Below are 12,284 nucleotides of genomic sequence, written 5' to 3' on the forward strand. Positions count from 1 at the left end.
TCAATAGAAACCATGTAGAGTTTTTATAGCTTTATATCAGATTTTTAAAAAAAGAATTTATAATCTGATAGTTAAAATCATTTTTTAATTGTGCTACTATAAACATTGTTGTAGCTGCATTCTTGTAGTATGCTGTGATGCCCTTCAGTATATGAATTGATAAAGAAAATGTATTTTTTTATACAAAATGGGATAATGCTCATCATTAAAGAGAATGAAATCATGGCATATGCAGGTAAATGGATGGAGCTGAAGAATATTATACTAAGTGAAGTAAGCCAATCCCCCAAAACCAAATGCTGAATGTTTTCTCTGACATAAAATTTCTGATATGTAATGGAAAGGAGGGAGAAGCATGGGAGGAATAGACAAACTAGATAAGGCAGTGGGGAGGAAGGGGAAGAAAGGGAGCATGGGGATAGGAAAGTGATGGAATGAGATGGATGTCATTACCCTAAATACATGTATGAAGACATGAATGGTGTGACTCTGTTGTGTACAAGAGATATGAAAAATTGTACTCTATTTTTATAATATGAATTAAAATGAATTCTACTGTCTTTTATAGCAAATTAGAATAAAATCTAAAAATTATGATATAAAAGATTGTGAGCAAATTCAGAGGAAATAAAATATTTAAATACAAAAATAAAAAAGCATGTTTATATATGTTGAAATGTTTTATATATTCCATTGTGGAGTTTGTAATACTCAAGAATAACTGTAAAATATTATGAAAAAAAGCAAATATTTTGAAGGAAATAAAATATATTTATTTATTAAAAACGTAATATATTGTCTCATTTAAATCTATTCTTTGAGTGAGAGAGAGAAAAACAGAGTACAAAGAGTGATTAATAAAGTAAAACAAAATAGGTAGAAGTGGAAAACTAAATATACAAATGAAGAAAGAAGTTTTAAAGTACTAGAGAATCCATGCTAAAAATAAGAAAAGTAGTGAATGCATGATAAGACTGTGAGGAATGACAGAGTATTTATCCTCTGATAAATCTCTGAAAACTTATTTTCTTGGGATAAAGATAACATATGAGGCCTCGTAGACCCTTTTCACCAAGATGGCGCCGAAAGCTAAGAAGGAAGCTCCTGCCCCTCCCAAAGCTGAAGCCAAAGCAAAAGCTTTGAAAGCCAAGAAAGCAGTGTTGAAGGGTGTCCACAGTCATAAAAAGAAGAAGATCCGCACGTCACCTACCTTCCGGCGACCCAAGACATTGCGGCTCCGGAGGCAGCCCAAATATCCTCGGAAGAGCGCCCCCAGGAGAAACAAGCTTGACCACTACGCCATCATCAAATTCCCTCTGACCACTGAGTCAGCCATGAAGAAGATTGAAGACAACAACACACTTGTGTTTATTGTGGATGTCAAGGCAAACAAACACCAGATCAAACAAGCTGTAAAGAAGCTCTATGACATTGATGTGGCCAAGGTTAACACCCTGATCAGGCCTGATGGAGAGAAAAAGGCATATGTTCGACTGGCTCCTGATTATGATGCTTTGGATGTTGCCAACAAAATTGGGATCATCTAAACAAAGTCCAGCTGTCTAATTCTAAATATACTTTCTTTTTTCCAACATAAAAAAAAAGATAACATATGAAACTATTTCTCACAAGTTTAGACACGATTTTGTAATTACTTATTCATGAAAGTTTATTAAATAATATCAATACTAGATACTTCCTGGAATTTTTCTCCAAGTCAATGAAATCTTTTATATATTTTAGAATATGTATGTGCATGTGCACTCTAGAACACTATGTATAAATGTATATATGTTTTATCTAAAGTTAACTTTTATATGTATGTGAAATAATATGATTCTTTTATATTTCTCTAAATATAATGGTAAAAAAAAATTTTGTAGAAAATATAATGTGAGTGATCTGTTTACTTTATTTTAAAGTATATGAATTTTTTTTTACATAACTGGCTTTGTAAAGCCAGTAATTTCTATATTTTAAATAAAAGGTGTGTTTGAGTGGGCTGGGGATGTGGCTCAAGCAGTAGCGTGCTCGCCTGACATGTGCACGGCCCTGCGGTTGATCCTCAGCACCACATACAAATAAAGATGTTGTGTCCACCAAAAACTAAAAAAAAAATATATTAAAATCTCTCTCTCTCTCTCTCTCTCTCTCTCTCTCTCTCTCTCTCTCATTCAAAAAAGATGTGTTTGAATAAAAGCATTTTAAGAAAGCCTCCACTCAATGATTAATAAAATTCCCTATTAAAGAGTATTAAAGTGTATTTATTTATTTTTTAGTAGAAAATGTTTCCCATAAAAAGAAGCAATGGATTTTAGCCCACCACAGTAAGCTAGCTAAATCACCTTTCATATAAATCTATGGCAGGGATGCTAGGAAGATTATATTTCAAAGCACAATGAATCTCAATCATCAAATAAAACTCTAGGCTTCATGAAACCAAAAGAAAAGATTTTACCAGCATTTTCTATTTACCACAGAGCCTTCTCTCAAAGAAATAGGCAGTCCTATGCTAAGTATTTGATAGCATACCCTTGGTGTCAACATTTCCTATTCTCTAACAATCCCTGGAGGTCCAGATTTCCCCTCACAGTCAGAATTCTATTTTCTTCTATAGGGTATGCTCACAAAGCAAAACAAAGAGGAGTTCATGGAAAAGGATTTTTTCACTCATATTTTCCTTACTGTCTTTTTTCTGGAAACAAACAGAAGGCATCTGTCTTCAAAATAGCTTTCACCATAGTTTACTACAATTTTCTAATCCCAATATTGGACTGCAGGAATCTCTTTTGTGGGAGCCAGTGTTGAGGGTCTTCTGCTGCCAAATAGAGGCCTCACAAGCCATGTGCAATGTGGATGATCCATGTCATGTCTTGTGAGCTGCATGGCTTACACATTTGCTTTCCAAAGGAGTCAATCTGATGTGATCTAAAAGGTCCTGTATTATATAAATTCTGATTTTCTTTGAAATTGGCCATCTTTATTCAGCTCACCTAGTGTGCTGCTCCTAATGGTCTCTGCATTAATATTAGTGAAACACAAAAGAGCAGTGAGCCTCAACCATTATTTTTCACCTGTTTCAATCCAAATATTCTTCAGGACTACTTCAGGATTTTTTGTATAAAAAGCCCACCCCTCTTCTATAGGTTAATATACCAGTGGATTAAAAAGCCCTATTCTTATAGCTTTATGACTCTAATTAGCTTGAATGCTTAAAATGGATTTAAGTTAAAAACCATGCTGTTTTGTTGCAGTAAATGGTACTGTGTATGTGCATCAAATCACTGTATCAGTGTGAAGTAAATGTATGGATACTTAGATCAAGACAGCAGAGGCATGGGTGAGAAATTCTACACATCAAGAAAGAGCTGAAAGACCTGTGTTTGTGCCTGGAGCTGGGATTGTGACTCAATGGTAGAACACTTGCTCAGCATGTTTGAGGCACAGGGTTTCATCTAAGCACTGCATATAAACAAAATAAAGACCCATCAACATCCAAAAATGTATATAAGTAAAAAAAGTGCTTAAGTACTTTCTCAGAATTAGTCTATGCAGTTTTAAGAAAATAAGAACAAAATGAAATGCTTTACCCCTTGTAGAAAAGCTATTACCTTCAATAAAGTGCTGCTTATAAATTTATTTCTTCTTTGTTATCCTGTGAGGAAAATACAACATGTTAAAAATTCAGTTGTATATTATCAGCCAAAAGAATGATTGGATATCAGAGTTTTTCCTTTCTATGCAAAAATCACCACAAAAATCACTACTATTATTGTAGGAGAAATTAATAAACACAGAAAGCTTGGCTATTCTCACAAAGTTTATGTAAACATGTTACTCTAAATTAAATTTATATAAACAATTATGATTTGCTACCAATGCAGATGTCTTGTTACCATTTGGAACACATAAAGAGGTGATGAATTGATGGCTATTTCAGTTTCAAGAGAGACATTTCCTATAAGGGTGTCTGTATATTGTCAAGAAGATAAAACAAGAACAGTAAAGACTTATTGATTCCTGATCCATGCAAAAATAACTGAGAAAGAAGGGTGATATCACTTAGAAAATGTACACAAGTTTATAAACCACTTTTAAAAAATCATATTAAAAATACATACAAAGAACTAGAGATCCAGTTAAGACAAAATCAGCTACTCCAGGCAATAATTCTACAGGAGATATCACAATATCAATACTTGAGAAATACTGCCACTTGTTATCTGATCATATCACTCACTGAAACATCACCCAGGAGAGTCAGAGCCAGTACAAACACTCCCAGAACCATTTAGAGCACATTATTCTTTAAGACCGCAGAAGTAAATGTTAGCTAGAACCTACTGACATACTAAAATTGTTTATTATCACAAAGGTGAACCAATATATTCTGCTTTACAACTCTCTTGGCAGGCCAGAGAACAGGGTAAATTTATTATCTACAGCACCATAATGCTCACAAAGAGCTCTGTATTATTCATAAGACTGCATATATATTATAAAAAACATTTTTTCCAGTTTATAACATTGTTTTATACATATCAATACATTATGTTGTGGAAAGCAAAGTACATATTATTACTGACAGCTGTTGACATGATTCAATAAAGCCCCAAGGGGTTTCACTGATAATCCTAAATCACAACTACTTTTCCAAATAAAAAGCCACTTCTATCTCTCACAATATTTAGAGCAGGTTTGCAGAAATGTCAGTGGTTCATCAGGAAGAAACTTGGGCAGAAGCCCCAAGAAACCAGTGTAATTTTCTAAGTTTAGTTGGGAGGAGAGGGGGTCTTCTATATTAAAAAATAAGCCCTCTGTAGAAAATGGAGTCTCTCATGTGAAGATTAATAAGTCTAATTTTGGAAAGAGAGTTTCTGTCAGACTTTGCTAGTATTTCATTTGGTTTCTTATCTTTCTCTTCCTGTGTCAGATAGTGAAGTGCCTAATTTTAAAACCACATTTTGAGATGAATGTCCTTAAAAAAGTTTAGAGATTTTTCTATTGACTTAGAATTCCTCTGCAGTTTTCAATTTTGCAAGTCATATTAAAATAGGCAGACTGCATAACCAAATGTTATTTGGATGTCTTCAAATAAATTTAATAATTTTTTAATTCCATGTACAAAGGAATAATTTAATTACAATGAATAAAAGATAAGTTGAGAGTAGTTGGTTCTTTTCATAAAGCAAAATTTTTTAGACATCAAGAACTCCATGAATACAATTTTGAGCTGAAATATGGGTGGACTCCTCCTGCCCCAGCTGGCCCCAGCGCACCTCTGGCACACATGCCCACCCAGAAAGTTAAGTGGGGCTGGGGGAGAGCGAGCTTGGCGTCTCTGAGGCCCTGCCCCTATCCCCGCCCCTGGCTCTGGCTCCCCGTCCCTGACTCTGGTACCGCGCCCCAGGCTCCCGCCCCCACCACTGAGGGCCAGGCTCCCAATGGAGGCTTGGCCTGCTCTGCCTGAGCCTACGCTGCCCTGCCCGCTGCAGTTCCTCCCTGTCAGACTGTGTTGTGTGACGCCCCTGACAAGGGCAGCCTGCTGCGGGGCGGGTCTCCCCTCCTCCTCCTCCTTCTCCTCGAGGCTCAGCCGGTGGCCGCCTCTGACCCTCCGCTTCACCTTCACACACCCCCAGCACTTCCGGAGTCCTGCCTCCCCTCGCTGCCCTCAGGAGAGCTGGAGCCTAGGCTGTCTCCAACCCCGCACCACTCTGGGCGGCAGGCACTCGCTCCTCCAGTGGAGGCCCCGCCTGCGCCCCCACACCTCGGAGGCGCTCACCTCTGGCCTGCACCGGGGGCTGCAGCCTCCCCCCGCCTCGTGCTCCAGGACTCGTCTCCCAAGTTCTCCCGAGGCGCTGGAGCGCCTCCTTTCTCTCCCTGGACTCCGCTTCTCCCCCGCTGCTTCCCGCCCTCCCCACCCCAAACCCCAACTCCTCAGCTCCATGGCGCCTCCGGGATGCAACTCCCCTTTTCCGCACACTGGGGCAGCGGTGCCCGCACCCAGAAACAGCCCTCTTAGGGGCGCGGGGCTCCTTGGGGCTCCGCGTGGGCACTCACAACCAGGGGTGGGGACCCAAAGCCCCTGCTTACCTCCCACCCGCCCTCTCAGCCCCTGGGGAAGGCGCGGTGAATGGCTCCTGTCATCGTCCGTCAGGTGCCTGCTACCCAGGGCGCTGACCTTCTCCGCCAAAACTGTAGCTGAGGCTGCCGCCGCCAAGTTCCCGTGTTATAACTCCTCCTGTTAGCAACTCCTCCTGCTCCACTCCTCCCCCTCCTCCTCTTCCTCCACTCCTCCTCCCCCAATCCTCCTCCTCCCCCTCCTCCTCTTCCTCCTCTTCCTGCTCCACCCCTCCCCCTCCTCCTCCTCATCTCAGCATTTGCCAAGAGAGACAGACCACACCAGCTCTGGAGCAGAGGAGGGGGCTTGGGAGCAAGGCTGTCCCTCCCTCCTCCTCCCCAGCAGTGACCACTACCAAGTCCTGTCACTGGGGAAGGGACGGACGGGGTGGAGGAGGGGGCAAAGGTGGACTGAGAAAAAAAAAATATATGGGTGGAGGGCATAGGAGGTGGAGAGGTGGGGCAATTCTCCCTGGACCATGTTTTCAGTATCTCTCCACCAAATTAAAAGTAATAAAAATTAAAAAAAAAAACTCATAAGGAGAAAAAGAACTTCTGAAGCCATCAACATTTTTCTTTTTCTTTAGTCTCCACCTTAGAATCTAAAATATTTTATGCTGCTATCATCATCCAATGATGGTTCTGCAGGCTTATGGGGGAAAGGCATTTTCAAAGTTTTAAAAATTTTTCTGGATGATTTGCACTTATTATTTTATTAATTATGATGTCTTTCTAGTCTATCCTAAACATGATTTTAATATTGTCAATTTTCCTTATGTGTCTCAACAAATCATTTTTTCCTCCATTAAAATCATTAGTATTCATTCAACAAATTCTTTTTCGGTATTTAAAAAATATATATATATTTCCCATTATCTGAAAGCATCTCCTGTTAATACTCTAACCTGAGAACACAGTGACCTAAGAAAAGAAAAAAAAAAGACTTTTGTAAAGAAACTCAAATAAAAACTATTTAATTCAATAATAGTTTGCATCTACCTATACTTGGAAACTAATCTTTAAGAAGTCAAAATGAGAAACTTTGTATTAAGGACTATCTAATTTAAGATCTTGGATCTGCTGACAATGGTGTCAAAATGTGAAAAGAAGCACACCTAAAACTGCTGAGTCCAGCAATTAAAAACATGAGAGGATAGCAGGCCCTCAATATCAAAGAAAAAAGGGGTCAGAATCTTCTGGTAGAGTGCTTTTCTATTATGTGTGAGGTACTGGGTTGAACACTCAGCAGCACATAAAAAAAAAAAAAAAACAAGAAAAAAACTAATAATGATATTATATCCATCTACAGCAACAACAAAAAAAAATCAAGGAAAAAAGGACAGTGTCTTAGACTTGTGTACCCTCACTACTTGTGTACCCATAAACATATATATATATATATATATATATATATATATATATATAGAGAGAGAGAGAGAGAGAGAGAATAAATTTTTCCTTTGATGTTTTTTTAAGTAACTTTACAGGTGTGCATCACAATTCTAGAATCAACCTACCCTTCTTATTATTATTATTTTGAGTGGCTGTGAATGCCTTGGGTTGATTTACTTCGAGGGAGAATTTCCTTCCAATAGTCGGACCTAACCCAGACAGAAGTGCATTAACACTTATCACTGTATATAAGGTTAAAGCAATTTGTGAATAAATATGTTTATATTTTTGTTTATGGAAATGATATCACAGTTTAAATTTTTATTTAACTTTTCTGTTCACTGATCTTATGAAAAACAGCTTGAGGTTTAAACTCATTAGCAATTTCCTTAGGCATCAAGGTCCCCATATCTCTCACCCCTAAAAAGAGACTCACAAGTATAATTTTAAAGTTTTTTCTATTCAAATTAAAAATGAAAAACAAAAGTTAGGCACAGTGACATACACCTGTAATCCAGGTGGCTCAGGAGGTGGTTGCAGGAGAACTGTGAGTTCAATGTTATATTCAGCAAAAAGTAAGGCACTAAGAAACTCAGTAAGACCCTGTCCTTAAATGAAAAAAAAAGGAGGAGGAGGAAAAGGAGGAGAAGGAGAAGAAGAAAAATAAAAGCTTAAACAAATTGTAACTAAAAACTCTATATTCAATATATTATCATGGATTGACACTATGAATTTATTAATACATACATGCACTTTGGAAAACCATCTTAATATTCACTATTTACCTGAAGTCTCAGGCATATCTCAGTTTACTGTATCCAGATTTCACATTGAGAGCTATGGATTCATTGACATCAGCAAGATAAAAGGCCTGAACCTAGGCGATGGAATACACTTCCTGGACATATTCTCAATTGGGCCAAAGAACAGGAGAGACAGTGCACATTGAGATAGCTGGCAGCTCCAACCCAGAACTGTACAAATGTGGGCATTATTTCTCACTAGTTTCTAAGAATAGATTCATTCCCATTTCAGATCCCACATGGTAAACATAAAGAATTGGTATCACAGGAGGTGGATGGTGCCAGGTGTTCAGATTTTTCAGTAGCCCAGACTCTACAATAAAATTACATTAAAGGGAAACTTATTTGCAATTTTACCTTGAAACTAGAGGCAGGATTGAGATATTTGGCTTTAATAATTGTGCTAATATTCATATCAAATTAATAAGGTACTGGGAGAATATTTTCACAATTAAAGGCATATATATCTATAAATATTTTTCTATAGTTCAATACAGTTTATTAACAGAGTCAACAAAATTTTAATGAAGAAAAAATAAATCACTGTCTATAAGATGACTGCTGTTTTTCATACAACCTCTGCACATCATGAGATTGAATTATGGCATCCAGCCTATAGTGAATAAATTAACTAATTATCTGTCACTAATTAACTCATTCTAAAACATATTAGCTCATATTTGGGATGGTCATCAATTTAGGCTCAGTTCACCTGAGATTCCAATCTTTGCTGCACATTTTTAGCTGATGGTTGGTAAATACACTGAACTTTAGAGTGTAATCTGTCTGTCAATAAAATACGCTGATGTTTTTTCCCAAAATAACCCATGATTAAAAAAGTATTGTGGGCTATTCTAATGGAGGTAACAGTGTTCTGAAAGAAAAAAAAAACATTCAAATGTTTGTTGACCAGATATCTGACTAATTCTCTTTCATAGCAAACAGCATTACATAATTCATAAAAAATAATAGGAAACCATATTCAAAGTTTTGGAAACACATTCTACATTTTTCTAGAGTAGGAGTAAAAACATATCATCTACTTTTTGTATATAAATGAAGCTGAAGAATAGTTACATGTTAGCATTTATGATTATTGTACCTTTTATAATAGATGAGGTTCACATAGGTGTTCAGTGTGAAAGAATATTTGCTAAGTCTCACAAGAATATTTGTTAAGTAACTTTACTGGAATTCAGGGTCAACTTTACCTTATCTCAAAGCCAAAACTCACCTCCTCTAGGCTACATGAGTTATCAATATTTTTATATTCTCTTGGATGTTAGATAGTGATATTAGATGTTTGTTATTGCTTTAGTATTGTAAAGGTAAAATCTTTAAGGTGCTTCTAAGCTGCAAAGCCTGAGTTAAAGGGTAAAAGACCAGGCATTGTAAAGCTTCTAAGCTGCAAGGCTTGGGTTAAAAAGTAAATGACCAAGTATTGTTAAATTCCTCTGCTACCCCCATAACCTGTAATTCCTGTGGCTGTTAGGACAATAACTGAACTGCCCAGTAAATATTCCCTTTGATTCCCTGGTTGTTTATTGGCCAGGAATAACCTGGGTCTCTGTGAAGCCTGGCACGTAGGCATTGCAGGACCTAAACCAGTTTGAATGTGTACCCCACTTAGGAGTGACCAATCACCCCTGCCCCATCTGTTCCCACCAATGAATGTACTAATCATGTCTCAGAGTTGTTGTTCAATTTTCCCGTGCCTCATGATGATTTGTTCTGATGTATGCAAAGTCCCCACCTTCCTCAAAAAGTGTACTTAAGCACTGCTTGACCTCTGCTCTGGGCTCTTGTCTGCTCTGCCTTCTTGAGTGAGCCGGGAGCCCCAGCGCGTTGGAATGGATCCTCAATAAACCTCCTTCTGCAAATTGCATGGGCTGTCTCTTGATGGTCTCTTCCTCCGACGTTTTGCCAGACCCTTACAGTATTTACTCAGTTGCTGAAGCTGTCCTTGAAAGTGAAATTTCCCTGCCTAAATTTCCTGAGTCACTGAAATTACAGAAACACATCACCATATCAGTTCTTTTCAGTTCATACAAAGGCAGAATTAGGATGTCAAACAGAAAGAGAGCTGTTAAATTACCCCATTAAATGGTGTCTTTTTTCCTAATATTTAAACATTGGACTTGTTTTGACACATAATGGGAAAATATTATTTTAATCAGGAGTCTGTTGATTCTCATTTTATCCATACAATTTGTTACAGTTCAAAACTTGATTTAATTTGAAAATATAATTCATCCTGTAAAATTTCTGTGCTTTCTCTGCTTTTTGTTAGAACACTGGTTTCAATGCCTGTGCAAAATTATGATGAATTTACAGATAGAAAAAAGTCTATATAGTAAAATATTAATAGTATCAATTTTAATCATATTTTTGTTTCATATTTCTAACTTGGTTAGCAATATAAAGAATTGAACTCATAACTCCTCTATCACTGAGTTATACTCCCAGATCATTTTCTTCTTTGTTTTATGACAGTGTTTTTCTCAGTTGTCAAGGCTAATCTCAAACTTTTGATCCTCAAGCATCAGAAACCTGTATCGCCGGTATTGAAGTGCATGACCATGTACATGGCTATTTTGTAACATTCTTAAAGTTGAGTATACAAACTCACATAATGGTGCATTCCTGTAACTCTAGTTACCCCCAAGAATGAGGTACTTCCTTTTTTTTCTTTTTTAAAATTCATCCATGGTCACTAAGATGCAGATAATTGCTTTGAGAGAGCATACAAAACAAGCCTTAAGTCATAGACTGAAGGATCTATTTCTAGTGAATGAAAAAAATATCAGACATATAATATTGTGTTGCATAATCACAAGACATTTTGTTTGTTAACAGCAACACAGTGATGAGTATGTAACAGATTTAGTTGCATATGTATTCTAGATGATTAAAATAATACTAGTATGGCTTCAGTACATGTGCTTTCTGAAGTTGCAGCCACAAAGCAACTGACCAATGATCATTTGCATGAATGATAAGCTTGTCTGGGTACCATCTGGAGGTGGCTTTTAGTAGGTCTTGGTTGTTAAAATTTATTTTTAAAGTAGTCTTATAATACTCTAGATGCTGAAAAACTTATTATCCTTTAACATTGCTTGGCTTAAATTTATGCACTGCTCTTAGGAATGAAACACAAAAGCCTTTTTAATGACAGTTGTACTATGGAAAATTTTCCACACAAAGTTCATATGCTGTGTAATATCAACTCCCTGAAATCAAAGCAATGGGAACTCAAGGAGTGGCTCTCAGCATCAACAAAAGGAAATGACTTACATTCTTGGAAAGTGAAGCCACTAGCAGCTTTCTCTGACAAACTACACCCTGTGGCAACTGAGAGTATTTCATACAAAAACTACATTTAAAAAGATGCTTCTGAAACCAATAAACAAATATCACCGGGCCCTTGAGGATAAGGGAAGGAATCACACATGGAAAATACAGCAAGAAATGATTTTCCTCTACATGTAGAAGTGCCAGACTTGAAGTCAAAAGCAACCTAAGAATTGTAAGTTTGTCTTCCCTGCTGTGGGTAATGCTCAGCTCCTGAGGAAAATGCTGGCAAAACAGATTCTATGCTAAAAAACAAAACAAAACAAAACAAAAAAACAAAAAAACTAAAAAAGTAGAAGGGAGTCAATGACCTAATATTTCTTTAGGCACAAGTTACACAAAAATAAGGTACCAAAATTTTGCAAGCCTTCATTTCAACTTCAAAATATACTAGTTTTGACCATTTTCCATCTCTTTATCTTTTAGAAAATGTTAAGCTCTGCCATGTTAGGACTGGAGGTGTTGTTTACATCCTTTTGCTCTCCCACTGGTGGCCCCAGGTGACCCTACCTGACAGTGCCTGACAGCCAGCCCAGAGAGTAAACTGGGGGGCTTTTTTGCTGTTGCCTGGCCTAAGGTCTGCCAACTCCTCCCAAGACCCACATTCTGCAGGCCGCG

The 12,284-nt window shown here is 37.5% G+C and overlaps 1 protein-coding gene across 1 annotated transcript; it reads left to right on the plus strand.

Annotated features, from left to right (window-relative positions):
* Positions 1-1,057: 1,057 nt before the first annotated feature.
* On the plus strand, positions 1,058-1,598 carry LOC143387628 (large ribosomal subunit protein uL23). Its single transcript, XM_076841915.1, has one exon. The coding sequence runs from the start codon at positions 1,077-1,079 to the stop codon at positions 1,545-1,547; it is 471 nt and encodes a 156-aa protein (XP_076698030.1). The 5' UTR covers positions 1,058-1,076; the 3' UTR covers positions 1,548-1,598.
* Positions 1,599-12,284: the final 10,686 nt, after the last annotated feature.

This window comes from Callospermophilus lateralis, unplaced genomic scaffold (genome assembly GCF_048772815.1).
Source record: "Callospermophilus lateralis isolate mCalLat2 unplaced genomic scaffold, mCalLat2.hap1 Scaffold_83, whole genome shotgun sequence".
Taxonomy (NCBI): domain Eukaryota; kingdom Metazoa; phylum Chordata; class Mammalia; order Rodentia; family Sciuridae; genus Callospermophilus; species Callospermophilus lateralis.

Coding starts and splice junctions, on each gene's coding strand:
- LOC143387628 (XM_076841915.1), top strand. CDS start 1,077: ATGGCGCCGAAAGCTAAGAAGGAAGCTCCTGCCCCTCCCAAAGCTGAA.